Consider the following 17,808-nt stretch of genomic DNA (forward strand, 5'->3'; position numbering starts at 1 on the left):
TTTTTCAAAATTCTTCAGATTATTATACTACTGCAAGGGAAAACTGATAATGATACCAAATGTTGGGGTCTTTAGGACGGTATCACAATATTCAATCACTGGAGATGAGTAGGAATACCCTGTTAGGACCTCGCGTGTTCACCAGAAATGCTGGTTTCTTCGGAAACCTTGGGCAGAGTATGGCTAAGATTGTGCCGAAACCACACAAATACTTCAAAGTTTCCAAGCCATTTGGATTTTCCAGACCGCCTGTTAGACTCCGGGACACCGAGACAAAAGCTTTCTTTACTTTAGAGAATCTCAATCTTCCAAAAAGACTGTGGAACTTCTATTTTGATGGTATCACAAGGAGAACAAGGGTTGAAGCAATTCAAAAAGACTTGGCTTACGGTGGTATGTATGACTTCCATGTTTATACGAAGACAAAGGGTAGGTTGTTTGAAGCTCCTGTGTCCTTCTTTCGTAAAGATAGAGCCTTATTCTTTCCTAACTTTCGAGTCAAGTCTCTTACTGGCAAGAGGATGGACTTGATGGATGCTCTAGATCAGGCGAAGCTGAGTATTCTAAGAGTCTACTCCACAGATGCAGGTTACGAGATGACCAGCGATTACTTCAAGATAAAAGATAGCGAGGACAACTATATGTCCAAGACAGGAATTGAGGTTTTCAAACAAGAATATCCAAGTGCACAGATAATAGAGGTTGTTCTGAGCGAAAATGCATCCAAACATTTTATTCACACCTTCATTACACCGGGAAAACTTTTAAGCCAGAGACCAAAGGAGCAACACGATAAGCACTTGATTGCCAGAAGAGACTCGGTCCTTTCAAGAGATGATCGTGAAAAACTCTTGCTAACGAACGCTTACTCAGGATACATCTACATTGTTGACAGCTCATACAAAATAAGATGGGCAGGTTCCGGCTGGCCAACCGAGACAGAAGTGAACGGTTTATGGAAAGCTGTCCGCGGTCTCCTGAAGGAAGACGCAATGAGGCTGAATAAGACTAAATAGAGCACGTATTTATGATCTTTCCCTGTATATAAGTGGCAACATGTACAATTCTGCAACGAAAAAAGGGCCGATCGGCTCCAACATTTTGATTTTCCTAATTGGGAAATTACAATGTGCCCTTCTCTATAGAGAGAAAGGTCGGTGGGAAAAGGAATGGTCGACGAGCTCAAATCTGCTGCAGAATATAGGGGCCTATTTGACATATGTGTGTGTACATTTTATAAGTGCAGGCTGGTGGTTTTTCTCCTTGAAACTTAACACTAGTTTTTGAATCTTTGCTACAACAATTATAACGAGGATCTATAGTTGTAGCCAAAGACTTCTCTCTAGAAGAAAAAAAAAATAGGAAGAATTATACTTTGGATTAGGCTTCTATCAATCAATATTAAATATCAAATATTGGTATGGATAGAGTATCTCCTAGTCCGTCGATATCGAACTGTTCGCAGTATAAGCTTGAGAGCGATGCCGGGTCTTCAGCGTTGGCTTCAGCGGTACGAAACAAAGGAGTGGCTCTACAGATCATCGACAAGAAGGGATACGCAAGAGACCCATTATCTTGGACATGCGAAACACCACAGAAATACTGGGAAGAATCCGATAACGCCAAGTTCGCCGTGCAAAACAAAAGAAAAGAGGAGAAACCAAAAACAGACCTCAGAAGTGGCAGTAGATCAAACTCCAAAAAAAATAGAGAATACCGTTCAAGCTATACAAACAAAAATAAAGAAGCACTGAACCCACCTTCTGAGAGCTCTTTGGGATCACACTTGGAAACTGATCTAGAAGAGAGTGATTTATCTGCCTCGGTAGCACATGAACAGTCAGAAGAAGGGAGCTTGAGCCAAGTGCCCAAGTTAAGTATAATTCCTGAATTCAAAGGCGCAACTGCGTGGCTCAAGACAGGTATGTTGCTGGATAATAGTGCTAACCTAAGTGCTTTTGTTGAAGATCCTTTTGTTATGCAAAGTGTTGTTGAGGAGACAAGACTTCCTGAGCCAGAACCCAAAGAAAAAGTTATGTTGGACGAAAATGTTCCTGAGAGTGTTGAGGAAATTGAACACTTGATGTTAAACAGCTACAAAGATGACGAATCAAAAAAAATTCACGATAGCTCATGTTTGAGTTCTGGTCTGAGCTCTGGAGTAGGTGTTGAAGATGGGCTCAGTTGCTCCTATCCGTTGAAGCAGCAATCCCTTCCAAGTAAAAGAGATTTTTCTAAAAATTCAAAACTAAGGTTTCCAAGCAAGAGTGGTGGATATTGGATACCTCATGTAAAACCTTTGTCGGAATTTCTGGATTTTCGTTTTGAGGAAAAGGTTTATACATTTTCCGATCAGGAAATGGAGATTATCAAAAAGTTGGATTACATCTTGGCATGCAAATTTTGCTATAGAGGCTTCAACATAGTAATGATGGCTTTTATGTTTTTAGTTGTGTCAGTATTCATCATGGTGACAATATTATATGCTCTCGAAAAAATGCCTCCTACATTTGAAGCTATACACCTGATGTTTTTTGACTTGGTTGTGATGTTTGTATTATTTGCAATCAATTCATGTGCATCAAAAGAGGTAAGAGTTGAAGGTCAATATGCTGTTCGGTCATACCTTCGGATTTACTGGCATTTGATAAGAAGAAAGTTTGATAGTTCATTTAACAAATGCTACATGTTTTTGGATGATTGGTACGGTGATGATAAGTATAAGTTTTTGAAAGCCAAATTACAAGAGATCTCACAAATAGAAAAGGAAATCAGTCATGAGGCCGATAGCGATCCCGAATTTGCATGAATAATAGATACTTAACTAAATTTTTATTTTTGAGCAAGTTATTGTCTTATCGACTATCATAATCTGCGTGATATTTTTATATCCTTTGCATGTTGACTGTGCATGCATCAAAGTACTATGGTTTTCTGTAGTTGTGTACTAAAAATACATACAAATATACCATATATATATATACAGTCGACTTTATGAGTTGTCCAGATAGTCTTGGGCGGCATGTAAACTTAACTAGATTTCGCAATCATCTATATGATCAACTTGGCATATTGCTGCCTGACATGCTTACAATATGTTTCTGCAATGTGTCAAATTCGCTATTGAAGTGTTACATATCTTCGCTGATTACAGTCTTTTAGAGTAAAAAGCCTAGCTAACACTACTTGCAGCATTTTCTGCATAACACATAGAACCGACTGTATATAAAAACCTTCAAATAACAACTTTGTCCGTTATCCCGCTTATCACCGAGCCACTCATTATGTTTGTGCCATTACTGGATTCTCCAAGTTTAGAGGTGCCCCTTTCCTTATAGGTAGAAACAGCAGGAATATCAGCTTTGATCCTAGTAACTTGTGTTCCGTATGCTTTGATCTCTAATCTAATTAGAGTGTGTAAAGGTATACTCATCCAAGGACTTTCTTCCTGATGTACATTCATAAAGTATGCATATATACATCTCAACACTGCCTGATGTGTTATAACTAAAACATTTTCTTGGTTTTCTAATGCCATAATGATGGGTTCCAATCTCGTGATAACATCCCTGTATGATTCACCACCTGGATATCTATATTCAAACTTGTTGTCATCTCTTGCTTTAAAGTCATCAGGATATTTTTCTGCAATTTCTTCGTATGTAAGACCATCGCAGGAACCAGCATCCAACTCGTCCAAAGCCTTCCATTGCTTCTGTGGATATGGAAGAAATTTGGCAGTCTGTTGAGTTCGTTTCAAAGTTGAAGTCCAAACTTCTAGCTTATCGTGATTTGGTATGTATTTGTTGACAAGTTCCACCAGCTTGTATGAATACTTAACACCACGCTCACTCAAACTTGCATCACCACCTATCTTACCCTCCAGATTATACTGAGATTCTCCATGTCTGGACAGCCAAATATATCTATTTTTAACATGCAAATTCATAATATAGTAAACTATACGTGATTTGAGATAAGAGTCAATATGGTTCAAAATGATTTGAGAAGAAAAGTTTATCAATTTTATAAATGATAAATCGCCTTCATCTTCTGTAGTCAATGTCTGGTAAGCTTTGCTGTAAAATTGAATTTTATTTGAAACCGAGTTTATGGTATCTTCTAATGATTCAAACTTTGAATACTCTGGAGAAGTTGAATCTATATCGGTTATATTGGTCTCTATTATTGATTCATCGTCACAATAAGCTTCTAGGAAAACAGTGTTGATCTCATGGCTTTGCAGTGTCTTGTTTAGGCGGTCTCTTTCGACCTTAGTCGCATTTATCCCATCGTATATTGCTACACCACAAGCGTCAACAAGTCCAAACCAATCCAATATTTGCTCCAGAGTTATGTCTCTGGTCTTATTTAGTATTTCACCATCAGGAGAATAATTCGACCGAAAAAGATCGTCTGCATTTGTCCCTGATTCTTTTAGGATTTGCTCCAAGTTTGTAGAGCAGTTGAAGGATTTGGTTGGAATCGAGAGCCATGACAAATAGCGGACTATTTTTTGTGATATGAATGACTTACCCCTCGCAGGCAAGCCAACAATGACCACACACAGCTTTATTGGATTTGAATCTGCGATTGTGGCGAATGGCATCTGTTTAAGCTGTGAGAGTTAAGCTGCTGTAAGATTCTAGTTTTAGGATGTCAAAATTGGTGTCAATTTTTCCTTCTTGTGCAGTTTGGAACCGGAATCAAAAAGTATTTGAAAGAAGCAGTTTCAAGCGCTATCTGTGGAGTGGTGATAATGAGTGACCAAGTTGCGCTATCCTTTTTATAATGTGTGAGAGTCAATCTTTATAGATTTGTCTACCTATCTATATGTCTTATTGTTACACGATTCACGAGTAAGCGTCACCTGACAATGATATAGGTTGGGCAAGGTGGAGAAGTGTCAAAGTATATATACTTACTTAAGGTGCTTCCCCAGAATCACAAGATTCATTTTCTGCAAATACTTTGTGGGGGTGCTTGCGGTGCACGGATGTGTAGGTTCTTATGCCAAATCCGTCTGCGCAGTTCTAGTTTGGTGTCATGAATCTCACAAAAGGGAAGCGTTCGAGTATAAAGATGAAGAGTGGGAAGTGGAGTCGGTGAGTAAAACAAGAAAATATCCACTTAGAGACAGCTAAAATAGACAAAGCCAGAGTATGCAGTGCCTGGATACTTTATATGAGAAATTAGCTGAAGTTTTGTCTGTGGATGATACTTCTTTAAATCCAGAGACAAGTTTACACTCAATTGATGGTTTGACTAGAGAACACGATAATGACAAGGCTGAGCAAGAACTTAAAAGAGAATTCTTAACTCCTTCTGATAGACTGCCATGGAGTTTGTTGAACGAATTTTACAATGTGCCGAAACTGGATGGTGTACAAAAAGAAAAGGTTAATTTTTCACTTATTAATATGCCTGAATTGTTAAATAGAACGTCGATTAGGTTCAAAAGGGCGGGAATAGATGGCTCGATTGTTTCTTTCAAGGAAGAGTTTACTAATGATGATTCTTCGTCGCTTTCAGTAAGTAGAAAATATACCGGGAACTCTAGATTGAGCGTGAAAGGTAATACATCAAGTTTACCCTTTTTACCAGGGGGTTTTCAAAAACCTGATGACAACACCAATGAAGGAGAATCTGGTAGCACTAGAAATTTGCATCGTGATCAGTACGGGTTGTTTGATGTACCGCAGGGATTCTCTAGAGGGCTACAACTGGATGAGGGTAGTGTAGACATGGAAATAATAGGTAGGGAAAAGAATGGTTTGACCCGGAACATAGATGAAATTGAAATCTTACCTGAAGCCTTTGGCGAGGAAGTTCAATCTGAAACTGAAAACGATTATTCTGGTGATGATGAGGTTCTCAGTGGTGTTGAAGCAGATGTTGCAAACTCAAACAAAGCCAATAAAATCAGTAGCAATGAAGATTTTGAAAACGAAATAAGTCAATTCATACCGAAAAATTCTGTCATTAGGCCTTCTACAGCATCTTCTTCATTAATTCAGCAATATAAGCGGAAAACAACATGGGCTCATGTTGTTGATCTAGACCATAGGATTGAGAACTTTGATGAGTTAATACCCAATCCAGCAAGAACTTGGCCTTTTGAGTTGGATATCTTTCAGCAGGAAGCAGTCTACCATTTAGAGCAAGGAGATTCTGTATTTGTGGCTGCTCACACTTCTGCTGGTAAAACTGTTGTTGCCGAATATGCTATTGCTATGGCGCACAAAAATATGACAAAGGCAATTTACACATCCCCAATCAAAGCGTTGAGTAATCAGAAATTTAGAGATTTCAAACACACTTTCAAAGAGCTTGATGTTGGGGTCATTACAGGTGATGTTCAGATCAATCCAGAGGCAAATTGCTTGATTATGACCACAGAAATTTTGAGATCTATGCTTTATAGAGGCTCTGATGTGATCAGAGATGTGGAATTTGTTATTTTCGATGAAGTACACTATGTCAATGATGTCGATAGGGGTGTGGTCTGGGAGGAAGTTATTATTATGTTACCTGACCACGTGAAGATCATACTTCTATCTGCCACCGTACCAAATACCTTAGAGTTTGCCTCTTGGGTGGGAAGAACTAAACAAAAAGACATTTACGTCATATCTACTCCCAAGAGACCCGTGCCATTGGAGATATATATTTTCGCAAAAGACACGCCATATAAAGTCATTGACTCCAATAGACATTTCCTTGAGTCGGGTTACAATCTTCATTCAGATAAGTTCAATAAGAAAAGTACCGATGATACAAAGATAGTTGCCAATGCTGGTCGTGGAAGTGGTCGTGGCGGTAGCGGTCGTGGAGGTGGACGTGGAGGTGTTAGTGCTGGTGGGCGTGGTAGTTCCCGTGGAGGTGTTCGTGGTGGACGCGGCGGGCGTGGTGGGAGCCTGTCTAACAACGGTCCTAGGTTCATCAAAAGAGACGCTCCAACTAGCAAGTCCTGGTCTACCTTGGTTGATTACATGAGAAAAAACGATTTATTGCCCGCAGTTATATTTGTCTTTTCGAAAAAGAGATGTGAAGAATATGCTGAGAGTTTGAGTGGATTCAATTTTTCAAACTCAAGGGAATCCTCTGAAATCCATATGTTTATTGACAAAGCAGTTGCAAGATTGAAGAAAGAAGATAGGGAATTGCCTCAAATCTTGAGAATGAGAGAAATGCTAAAGCGTGGTATTGCTGTCCACCATGGTGGTCTTTTGCCGATCATCAAAGAGGTTGTTGAAATTCTTTTTTCTAAATCTTTGATTAAGGTGTTATTTGCTACCGAAACTTTTGCGATGGGTTTAAATTTGCCTACAAGAACAGTGGTTTTTAGTTCATTGAGGAAGCATGATGGCACCGGTTTTAGGGACTTATTACCGGGTGAATTCACACAGATGTCAGGTAGAGCTGGCCGTCGGGGTTTAGATAAAATTGGTACAGTTATGATTATGGCATATCAGCAGCCACTTGACAAAACCAGCTTAAAGCAAGTTGCTTTAGGTGTTCCTACTAAGCTTTCATCACAATTCAGATTAACGTACACTATGATATTGAATTTGCTCAGGATTGAGGCTTTGAAAGTGGAAGATATGATCAAACGTTCATTCGGTGAAAATTCATCACAATCCATGTTACCCGAGCAACAGCTTGAAATTCTAAGATTGGAAAAAGAACTTGAATCTATACCAAAACTAGATATTGGAACAGAAGACCTCGTCAAGCTCGAAAGAATATATACGCTATCCCGCGAGATAAGAGAGTTACAATCAGGTATATATCTTTCTCTTGAAAACTTTCCAAAGTTGAGAAAGTTTCTTAAATTTGGCAGAATCATTGTATTCAAAGATAGGCATCAGAAATCGATGGTGGGTGTGATACTCGATGATTACGTCTATAAACACTCAGTGACCTGTTTGATCGCTTGCGAGGTTTCCGGAAAACAAAAAGAAAACGATAGGACGGACAGCAGTTTATTTTTCAATCCTGTTTTTGGTGAACGTTTCATCAATGCTTGGTTCCCTAGATGGCTCGTATCAGGCAGAGAGAAGATACATTCCCAAGCTGTTAAATTAAGTTCGATCGAATTTGTTTCCAATGAATTTGTTCATGTGCCGAAAGAAATATTCAAAAAGGACACGAGGGCAATAGAAAGATTTAGGAAAGAGTTTAGTACCCAGCTGGATAGAAGAGCCCGCTGGTCTGAGACTGATTACCAGAACTTAATGTTTGAGTCTAATATTGAATTAGTTCTTCAACGTGTCAAGGTAATGAAAGATCTTTCCGAATTATTAAATGATATTGAGGTCGTGGATCTAATAACTAAGGGTGATAACTACCTAAAGGTTTCCCACCGAATGGAAATAAGTGAACATATTGAGAGCTTAAAAAAATCGTTAAGTGATGAGAACCTTGAATTATTGCCCGAATATAATAAAAGGCTAGAAGTTTTGAAAACCTTGGACTATGTGAACCCCGAACAACTAACTATCAACCTTAAGGGTAGAGTTGCCTGTGAAATCAATTCAGGATGGGAGCTCGTCATGACAGAACTAGTTTTCGATAACTTTTTAGGTGGGTTTAGTTCTGAAGAAATCGTCGCTTTGTTATCGTGTTTTGTTTTTGAGGGAAAGAGAGGGAGCAATAAGGATGAGGCTCCAACAAAGTTGTCCACACCTAGATTGGAAAAGGGTAAGGAAAAAATTTGCTCCATTGTTGAAAAGATCATGACTATCTCAACTGAACTGAAAATTCAACTAACTGCTGAAGAAGATTCGTTCTTGGAAAATGATAGATTTGCTTTGGTTAACACAGTATATGAATGGGCCAGAGGGAGGAGTTTCAAAGATATCATGGAGTATGCAAATGACGCTGACGAGTCAGAAGGTACAATTGTCAGGGTGATTACGTTCCTTGACGAAATCTGTATGCAAGTTCGGAATGCTTCCATAATCACGGGAGATTCAGCGTTGCACTCCAAGATGACAGATGCACAGGAAAAGATTAAGCGTGATATTGTTTTTTGTGCCTCTCTTTACTTGTAGTCTACGGCTTCATACGATAGACCTATAATTTTATTAATGTACAAATAGAATAGAAGAAAGTTTCTAACAAAATTTATGAAACGTAGCGTTTATCTTCTTGTGTTGTGATTGGGTTTCTGAACTCCAGAATCCGATCTGAATGATGATTTATCTGAAGTCATCTTTTTCATCAGCGGCTTCACAGATGTTTTCCCTTTTTTTAATCTTAGTTGTGGTTTCAAAGTGTTGGCGTTTGGAGCCGCTTCAGCTACCACACTGACCACATTTTCACCCCTGAGGATCACCAATCCTAGCAGTCGCTTCTGTTCTTTTACTTTAGACTGGTCAACGTCTCCATTTTTTACTTGGTCAAGATATTTTTTGGTTTTTTGTAGCAAACGGAACTCTTCGCATTCAACTAGGACCAGGTTCATGAATTTGTCATAGGATAATAGTGTTCCCATGAACGTGGAGTTTTTTGATGTTGTGACACGTACTTTGTAATTAAGCAACGTTTCCAATCTCGTGTTCTTCGGTACCCTTCCTATCGCCATTCTTTCCTGTTGTTGAACTCTTTTTCTGCTTGCTTTGTTCTGGTCTTCTGGCTCTTCTGGCTCTTCTAGCTCTAGCTGCCTAGACACATGATCTTTGTAAGTCACCTTACACCCAGAAGATTGTGCGCAACAAATGCACAGAAATTAGAAAAAAAAACTTCTTCCCTCGCACTCTTTGACATATTGAAGAAGACACTACTAAAAATATGGAATAGGTTCATTACGCTGAGTCGGCTACAAGATTCACGAGTAAGTCACATGTCTCTGACGGATGCCGTAACTCGAGCACAAGGCAGCAGAATGGCCCGAAAATGTACGCTTCCTAAAGAAACCCTAAAATCATCAAAAAAATTTGATGGCTTTCTTTTACTTTTGTTAATGTATTGCGGTTGGCTATTTTTAAGTTTAGCTCAGTTAATCGCAATTGCTAAAGCGAATCTCGCCTTCAGTGTAAGTATAATATACTTCATAGTGCTTCTGGTAAAACGAGCAGTGTTTTAATTGGAGAATATTGGCATCTAATGATAAAGATATGTCTCCAAAGCACTTTCTGCCGTTTTATACCTCCAGCTCTTCCACTGAAAATCAGAATAGTAGAAATAGGCCTTTTCCGCTAGAGCTACAAAAGAGATTAGTTTCTCAGGCTGAATACATCCCACGAGGTTGATTACCATTTATGGGCTTTTCATTCGCTGGTGAAATATGTAGCAGCAAAGAATCGCAGAAAAAGCTTTGGAGGCTGAAAAAGCAAGAATATAAAGTACTCTAGTTTTTTGAAGTACGGAATCGTGGCGACCTTAGAACAAGCTCAGAAGACGTGCTTTAGCCTAAATTTGGCACCTTTCAAATTGTACCTGGCATAACCCCCCACGTATAGAATACATTTTTGCTCCAAGATGAACTTTAGGTTCCGACTGGTAGCGTTTGCTTTTTAAGTTCATTTTTGGAAGAGTACAAAGAGTTTAGCCGATCTTTAGACTTTATATTACTGACGCTCTTTTTCTGAGCAACGGGTTGTTGGGCATTCAATCGCTTGATTGATATTGTTATGTATTACAGGCTTACCTTCTCCTATGCTCGGCTATATTAAGAAACCCTTAAGCTTCATTTAGGGATTGCCTTGAACTCTATCGAAAGTTGATTAAATGAAGTGTTTCTTGTAAGCAATCAATTGTGCTTTCTGAATTGTGGTGAAGCATAGGTAACGTAGAGAAATGACCTCTCTGGGGCTAGATACAATATAACGGAAATGTACTAAAAAAAGCCTCATTTTCCCGGCACCGAGAGCAAAATGAGAAGATTAGTAGAGAAAAACGGGAAAAAATAAGCTCCGAAGGCTTTTTTCAGCCCAGCCAGCGGTAAGGCTTCCGCATGTCTTGGAACGTAGGGTTATTGTTACCCAGGTACATGGGCATACGGGTGTAGCCACTTATGTGCTTTGGTTCGGCCATATACTTTAATGTAGCTTTTGTCAAGAAGAAGTGTAGGAGGAATGCTATTTTTGTTGAAGGAATATTTGGTAGCAAGATTGGCTTAAAAAGGTGTGGCCTAATGAAATATGGCCTGAGAGTACTTTCTTAGATCAGTAAAGTGATGGAAGTGTTCAAATATGTTAGGCATTTACTTTTGCCTGAAAAAAAAAATGACATCCAATTGAGGTGTGCAATAACAATGAGATCTTCTGGAGACAACGAAGATCAACACAAGTTCTTACTGAAAGAGAGTGAGGCAGACGAAGATACTTGTCATAATGATCTTTCTTACCCTAACAATAAAGATCATGGTGCAGACCATACCATAAAGAGATTTTCATGGACCTGTTTCCCGGCAAAACGCTGGTTTGGTCGTCAAGAGGAACAGGTGAGAAAAGTTGCAGAACTTGAGGACTATGAATACTATGTCCCATCTCCGTTAGATACTTTCATAGGATATGCTGTTGAAGTAGCAGGTACCATCCACGTCCTATTTATTGTTGTGGCGCTATTCATAGCTTGGATCGTTTGGGGTTGCCTCACCAAGGGTGAAGACACTTGGCAGATTGTCATGCAGGACGGGCAATCCATTCAGACTTACGTCTGGAATACTTTCCTCATGAGGCAGCAGCTCGATAATGACGAGAGACTTTTGCTTTTGTACGGAAAGCTGAAGAGTAGGTACCTAACCCACCGGCGACTAATACAGAAGCTGGTCGAAAGCAGAGGTAGTCCCGATACCACTTCTTTGTGGAAAGCCAGACCGAAAGTAGAAGAAAATGTTGACGAGAAGAAAATAATAGATTTTGTCAGCAAAAGTCTTTTTGACCGAGTTTCTCATTATGTTGAAAAAGTATTAGGAAGTTTACCGGCAGTAACAATTTACTGGATAGGTATATTTGTTTGGATTGGCTGTGGTGCTTTGCCATTGAACGAAGGCACATCAGAAAGTCCAGATATGCAAATTTATTCAAATACGTGGCAAATGTATGTCAACACAGCGACTGCTATTGAACTTTTAATAACTACAGTATTTTTGGAAAATGTCAGAAACAGAACGAATGCTTTCATCTTGAAGCAGACAGAAATTTTTGATCAGATCGACGGTGAGTTGGAACGTCTACTGAGGGAGATTGACGGGAACGACACTAAGAACGAACTTGTGGTTGTTCACAGATATCCTCGAGATCGTGTACAACAGCTAATCAGTTTCTATGCTCATGTCGTTGGTAATGGCTTAGGTTTGATTATTTCAGTGTGTGTGTTTTCCACATGGATAGGAATTGGAAACTTGATGCACTGGAATGCTAACTGGTGGTTGGTAATTGGAACTTATACCGGTTTGATCGGCTTTATTGATGGTTTTGTACTGCGTGAAATATTTTACTCAATCACACATTACGAACAGGGTAATTTTTTAGAGCTGCTCGACGGCTCACAAGAGTTGCTAGACTCTATTGGAATTCCCGTGAAATTAGAAAGACCCAAAATTCGGGAAACCTTGAGTAACAGAATCTCTCTTTTGATTAACCAGATGTGCTCCAGCAAATGGTCCGTTGTACTGTCTTTTGTGGTGGTGATAGGACTCATTATTCTGGCAAGCGCAATGCGATGGTCTGAGACTGCCCAGTTGATTGCTAACACACCTACTATGATCGTCGAAGGTTCCTTTTTGCTGATTCTCATTCAAGCGCACAATTGGGCTTGTGATGAGAGAAAATTGACTCTTCTAGAGCTGAATCGGAGTAGAGTACTACTCGTCGACTACGTTAGTAGATACCAAGCTGTATAAATGATCTATGTATACCAGTGATAGCTTGAACTGTTTAAGTTTATTTGTTTTGGCTAATTATCCATGGTTTATGGTTTTTTTTCTTTTGTGGATTAATTTTTTGGACCTTTACCGTTAGGAATCGACGACAGGCGTTGTAGTTTGGTTCATGATAGCATGCACATTGTAATAACAACTTTGCTACTGATTATAATTGAAAAAAAGCATATTTTATTCAAGGAAAGCATAAGTGGCCGAGCGGTCTAAGGCGACAGACTCAAGTTCTGTTACTGGTAACAGTGCGCAGGTTCGAATCCTGTCTTATGCACCCTTTCTTTTAGCGGCCTTAGCTCAGTGGGAGAGCGCCAGACTGAAGATCTGGAGGCCCTGTGTTCGATCCACAGAGGTCGCATCTATTTTTTTCATAGCTCCGGTTTTTTAACCGGTCTCGGCTACCCGTGCACCAACCAACCATTATCTTTTCCTTTACTCTTTTTTTTTCCGCATGGCGGAGGAAGCGAGAGGGAGAAAGAAGGGAAGAGAGGAAAGAAGGACGGGAAGACTAACACCTGTCTACCTAACGTCAACGACAGACCGGATGCTTGAAGCTCTGACTTGTCAGTACTAGAACTAGGCTACTCATACTTCTGGAAAGATTGAACAGAATAGGACGAAACTTATTCACTAACAATAGTTGAAAATCAGCGGATGTCTTTCTTACAGAAGAATAAAGTTGCCGTTACGGTTACTGCCCTTCTCGGTGTAGGTACCCTAGCCGGGATTGTCTATTATATGAAATATTCTGGGGCTTCGAAGGACACATCATCAGGCTCATCAGATGCTTCCAAGAAGAAGAGAAAGAACAAGAAGAAGAAGGGGAAGTCTGGCTCTTCCTCTGGGCAAACCACCTCATCTTCGTCCTCAGCACCTATCGCTGTTCCTGAGGAAGATCCTGAAAAATCCGTTTATCCAGTTAATCCAGAGTCTAAACTTCCTGAAGTTACAGCTGAAGAGGTATCCAAGCTATCGGCTGGTGAGAAGGATAAGTGGGCCATTGCATTGAAGGAGAAAGGTAACGAATACTTCAAGGCAAAACAATACGAGAAAGCCATTATTTACTATACCAATGCATTGACCTGTAAGAAGGACCACATTTTCTATGGTAACAGAAGTGCATGCTATTCCGCCTTGAAGCAATTTGATAAGACAATCGAAGACACAACTGCTGCGCTAGAAATAAAACCTGATTACTCCAAATGTTTATTAAGAAGAGCACTTGCATATGAGGAGCTTGGTAGATATGAAGAAGCCATGTTTGATTTGACTGCCCTTTCCATCTACGGCCGTCTCACCGATCAATCCTGTGAATCCATTTTGGAAAGAGTTCTGGTGAAATTAGCCAACAAAATGAATGAAGAAGTTTATTCTCACTTGCCAAAAGAACTACCATCCTCTTCCTCCATCTCATCATTCTTAGGTGCTTTTGTCAAGGAAGATATTGATTTAGACTTGTCCAAGTACGAAAAAGATTCTGGTATCTATTTCTTCATCAGCGCCTTGATTGAAATCAACAAGGATACTGACGAAGGCTATGAAAATGCCGACAGCTTGTTGAACCAATCGATTCAAAGATTTGAAAAGGGTTCTTATGATGCAAAGGACAAAAAACTGGTTGCAATCGCTTACGAATACATGGGAATTTTCTCGTTCCTGAAAACTAGTGATAATGCTTCCAGCTATGTCGAAAAGGCGTTATCAATCTATGCTAGACCAAGAATGTACGTTGTTTTGGCATTGATTGCTGCAGACAAAGGTGATTACTTATCTGCAGATGCTGAATTCACCAAAGCGATTGAAATGAACCCTGAAGACCCTAATATCTACTACCACTACGGTCAAGTCTACTACTTGATTGGTGATCTAACAAAGGCACAATCAAATTTTGAAAAGGCTAAATCGTTGAACCCAAAGAATGTTTTTGCCCACATTCAGCTTGCATGTATAACCTATAGACACAATGATGTTCAAAAGTGTTTTGAAATGTTCAACCAAGCCAAGAGTATATTCCCAACTGCACCTGAGATTCCTAACTATCTGGGTGAAATCATGTTTGATAAGGGTGATGTTGAAAACGCAACCAAGCAATTTGACATCTCTGCCAAGTTGCAAGAAGCCATGCCAGGTAACAATATAGGAGTTTTGCCATTGATCAACAAGTCCGTTATCTTCCAAAAGACCAACGAATTCGACAAGTGTATTGAAATTTTAGAAAAAGCTGTCAAAATCGATCCAAAATCAGAAATCGCTTGGACCAATTTGGGTCAAGTCTACCTCCTAACTCAGAAGATGGAAAAATCAATGGAATGTTTTGAACGTGCATGTAGATTGTGCAGATCTTCCGAAGACAGAAAACAAAGTATCGCTCTATTGGAGTCTGCCAAATGCCAATTGAAGGTTAAGGAGGATCCTGTTTTGAGTGAAAAGGTTCGTGAAATTATGGCTCAATATGGCCAAAGATAAATTAGATAGTTGTGGTTTTCACTTCCCATAACCGTTGTTGTAAATATAAGTCATATAATAATAATGTTCAGTTATTATATAATCAACCTAGTTCATGTTTATAATTGCAAACTAAGTCCTATACACTTCATTGGTGCAGTACATTTTCTTTTGCCTACTTTCTCCTTACGGATTTCGGGAAGACGACGGATAGTAGCAGTTATAACGATTATAATAGAGTTAAATGGATAAATAAATAGTCTTTATATAGAGAGTAGAATCCAGTCAGCTTGAATGGAAACATATGGGAGGGAATATGTGGATGGAAAGGCTTATTTGGTGAATATATGCTTTAATGGGCCCTTCGAGTGGTAGAAGTTAGCAGAGTAGTCCTTCTTCTTGAACTTCTTGGTTTTTGGCTCAGTGACATAGTAGTCCCAGCCGTTCGATTCAGCAAATCTGACGGCTTCTTCCTTGGTGTCAAAGTTTAATCTGGTAGCTTGCATGTAATCGGCAGTACTCTGGTAACCAGTAAGATCGTTTTCCCACCTGTTACCCTTACCTAGGATGTCCCATTCTAGTCTCCAGAATTTGGTGTTTCTGTAACCGTTTTGAGTTGCGGACTGTGCTTCTTTGTAGACTCTCACCAATCTGTTTCCTGATACAGACAGTTCTTCTGGGGCACCAGAGATAAGTTGTTTCCCATGTGTGGTCCGATCGGTGATTTCTTTGACCTTTTCAGGCACTTCGACTGAGGCAACAACTGGGGTTGCGTTGGAGGAGTTCATACGAACACCACTGTTCAGGACTCTCAACGTGGAAGGTCTAATTGTTCTGGCAAACATTGTTATGGCGGAGACAGGTGTTGTGGATTATCTGTACTCAGAACCAACACTCCGGCTTCCAATACTTCTAATCGTATCATCAGTCCCTTTTGCACTTTCATCTTTGCTTACTACGATAATAGACCCCCTCTGAGAGGTTCGCTTTTTTCCCCACTCGTAAACGTGAGAGTTTCACACCCGGTGCACGGGTTGTCCAAAACGCATCGATCGTCTTTAACATGTTTTTTCCGCATTTGAGACTTATGTCTCCTTGTACATAGATACACACAGAAGCGGATGCTTCTGTCAGTTTTACACATTGGCGTAAGATCAGAAATACGTTCAGCTAATAAGAACCCACATGAGGAAAAACACAATCAAGACACCGAAGATCTTCAACATCAACCAACGGTTGCTGCTGACGTTGTGGTAGTACTTCATGAGCTCTCTTTGGGCGCCGCCGATATTGAGACTCACGTCTTCGACATTGGTGTCGATTCGCTGGATCACCTCGCCTTGTTCTTGAACCATGGTCGCCAACTGTTGGAACAGTCCACCGACTTCGTTGATTGTGGATTCGATGGCATCCACCGCGTTGCTTCTCTCTTGTATGTATTCGTTGTTCTGTTCCTCCAGCAAGAGAAGTTGCTGGGATTGGTCGGGCAAACTCAACATAGCGCCTCCGTAGTCATCGTGGTTTGCATCGCTTGCAGCCCCCGGGCCAGAAGCAGCTGCTGTTCCCAGGTCCAGACTGGCCAAGAATGGGTTTTCCGAGGTGCCCACTCCAGGAGAACCTACAGATCCAGCCATGTTCTTAGCTGCAGCCCTTACTGCGTATGGGATTTGACCGTTGATACTGTTGGCTTTATCGCTTTCGCCGCTACCATGTCCGTACTCTCCTGTAGCACTCCCAACACTGCTCTTGACCGCAGCTAGTAATTGTTCTTGTCTGCTGCGTTGTAGCATTTCTGTCCGTTGTCTGGTTTGTAACACATCTTTGAAGTTTTCACTTATGTTTTTAGTCTTGGTGTTCAAAAGCTGCACGACATTTTTATTGTACATGTTCAACTGCGCATCACTGCCGCTGTTGCTCTTACCACGGTGTCCCGAGACCTGCAACGACTTCAATGATTTGAGCTCTTTTTCTATTCTAAAAATGTCTTGCTTGATTATATACGTGAGCTCAACAATATCGGTGGGCTTATCGCCAAAAAGCTGTTTCCTTTTGGTCAACTGTGCCAACTTAGATAACGCTCCAGTAACACGTATGATTTCCTTGGCAATCTGTCCAGCTTGTTTATTAAACTCAGTCTTACCACCAGAATTACCCTTACCAGATGATGCTTCTGCCGGTGCCGGTAACGATGATGAGGTACCATTACCCTTTAGATTCACACCTTTGTGGTGGGCCTTCTCTTGTCTAGAAAATGTGTTGACCGCCTGCTGGAACTCAAAGGTTCGATCCTGTATGCTATTTGCGGTATATACTTCCATTACTTTCTAGATATATTTGCGGTTCAATGAGAGTAGCGGATAAACTTGTGACCTTTTACTCTCCTCTCAAATGGTGGCAATTTTCATCTCATTACGGCGTGTTTTCAAAATGGCCTCTTCAACTTCCCTCAAAAGACCAACGCGCACTCCGCCCTCCTC

The 17,808-nt window shown here is 40.2% G+C and overlaps 9 protein-coding genes and 2 non-coding genes across 11 annotated transcripts; 7 read left to right on the forward strand and 4 right to left on the reverse strand.

Annotated features, from left to right (window-relative positions):
- The first annotated feature begins 74 nt into the window (after positions 1–74).
- On the forward strand, positions 75–1,314 carry PICMEDRAFT_13989 (hypothetical protein). Its single transcript, XM_019160171.1, has one exon. It carries the CDS (start codon positions 180–182, stop codon positions 1,014–1,016), a length of 837 nt encoding a protein of 278 aa, XP_019019525.1. The 5' UTR covers positions 75–179; the 3' UTR covers positions 1,017–1,314.
- A 40-nt stretch (positions 1,315–1,354) lies between these two features.
- PICMEDRAFT_13990 (hypothetical protein) lies at positions 1,355–2,818 on the forward strand. The gene has a single exon (XM_019160172.1). It carries the CDS (start codon positions 1,421–1,423, stop codon positions 2,807–2,809), a length of 1,389 nt encoding a protein of 462 aa, XP_019019526.1. The 5' UTR covers positions 1,355–1,420; the 3' UTR covers positions 2,810–2,818.
- A 77-nt stretch (positions 2,819–2,895) lies between these two features.
- On the reverse strand, positions 2,896–4,875 carry PICMEDRAFT_13991 (hypothetical protein). Its single transcript, XM_019160173.1, has one exon. The coding sequence runs from the start codon at positions 4,607–4,609 to the stop codon at positions 3,236–3,238; it is 1,374 nt and encodes a 457-aa protein (XP_019019527.1). The 5' UTR covers positions 4,610–4,875; the 3' UTR covers positions 2,896–3,235.
- A 226-nt stretch (positions 4,876–5,101) lies between these two features.
- Positions 5,102–9,435, forward strand: PICMEDRAFT_13992 (hypothetical protein). Its single transcript, XM_019160174.1, has one exon. It carries the CDS (start codon positions 5,163–5,165, stop codon positions 9,054–9,056), a length of 3,894 nt encoding a protein of 1,297 aa, XP_019019528.1. The 5' UTR covers positions 5,102–5,162; the 3' UTR covers positions 9,057–9,435.
- On the reverse strand, positions 9,227–9,574 carry PICMEDRAFT_19345 (hypothetical protein; the record flags this gene model as incomplete). The annotated part of the gene is made up of 1 exon (XM_019162116.1): positions 9,227–9,574. A coding segment is annotated over one exon (348 nt), but the record flags the coding sequence as incomplete, so codon positions are not given.
- Positions 9,575–10,981: 1,407 nt separating this feature from the next.
- Positions 10,982–12,920, forward strand: PICMEDRAFT_13994 (hypothetical protein). Its single transcript, XM_019160175.1, has one exon. It carries the CDS (start codon positions 11,261–11,263, stop codon positions 12,851–12,853), a length of 1,593 nt encoding a protein of 530 aa, XP_019019530.1. The 5' UTR covers positions 10,982–11,260; the 3' UTR covers positions 12,854–12,920.
- Positions 12,921–13,076: 156 nt separating this feature from the next.
- Positions 13,077–13,160, forward strand: PICMEDRAFT_t5. Its single transcript has one exon. It is a non-coding gene; the product is annotated as a tRNA-Leu (tRNA).
- Positions 13,161–13,172: 12 nt separating this feature from the next.
- PICMEDRAFT_t6 lies at positions 13,173–13,244 on the forward strand. Its single transcript has one exon. It is a non-coding gene; the product is annotated as a tRNA-Phe (tRNA).
- A 209-nt stretch (positions 13,245–13,453) lies between these two features.
- On the forward strand, positions 13,454–15,405 carry PICMEDRAFT_13995 (hypothetical protein). Its single transcript, XM_019160176.1, has one exon. The coding sequence runs from the start codon at positions 13,541–13,543 to the stop codon at positions 15,350–15,352; it is 1,812 nt and encodes a 603-aa protein (XP_019019531.1). The 5' UTR covers positions 13,454–13,540; the 3' UTR covers positions 15,353–15,405.
- PICMEDRAFT_13996 (hypothetical protein) lies at positions 15,268–16,233 on the reverse strand. The gene has a single exon (XM_019160177.1). The coding sequence runs from the start codon at positions 16,174–16,176 to the stop codon at positions 15,664–15,666; it is 513 nt and encodes a 170-aa protein (XP_019019532.1). The 5' UTR covers positions 16,177–16,233; the 3' UTR covers positions 15,268–15,663.
- Positions 16,234–16,380: 147 nt separating this feature from the next.
- On the reverse strand, positions 16,381–17,649 carry PICMEDRAFT_47464 (hypothetical protein; the record flags this gene model as incomplete). Its single annotated transcript, XM_019163130.1, has 3 exons — positions 16,381–16,985; positions 17,073–17,501; positions 17,553–17,649. 3 exons carry the CDS (start codon positions 17,647–17,649, stop codon positions 16,498–16,500), a joined length of 1,014 nt encoding a protein of 337 aa, XP_019019533.1. The 3' UTR covers positions 16,381–16,497.
- Positions 17,650–17,808: the final 159 nt, after the last annotated feature.

The sequence above is a fragment of the Pichia membranifaciens genome (genome assembly GCF_001661235.1).
Source record: "Pichia membranifaciens NRRL Y-2026 unplaced genomic scaffold PICMEscaffold_1, whole genome shotgun sequence".
Taxonomy (NCBI): domain Eukaryota; kingdom Fungi; phylum Ascomycota; class Pichiomycetes; order Pichiales; family Pichiaceae; genus Pichia; species Pichia membranifaciens.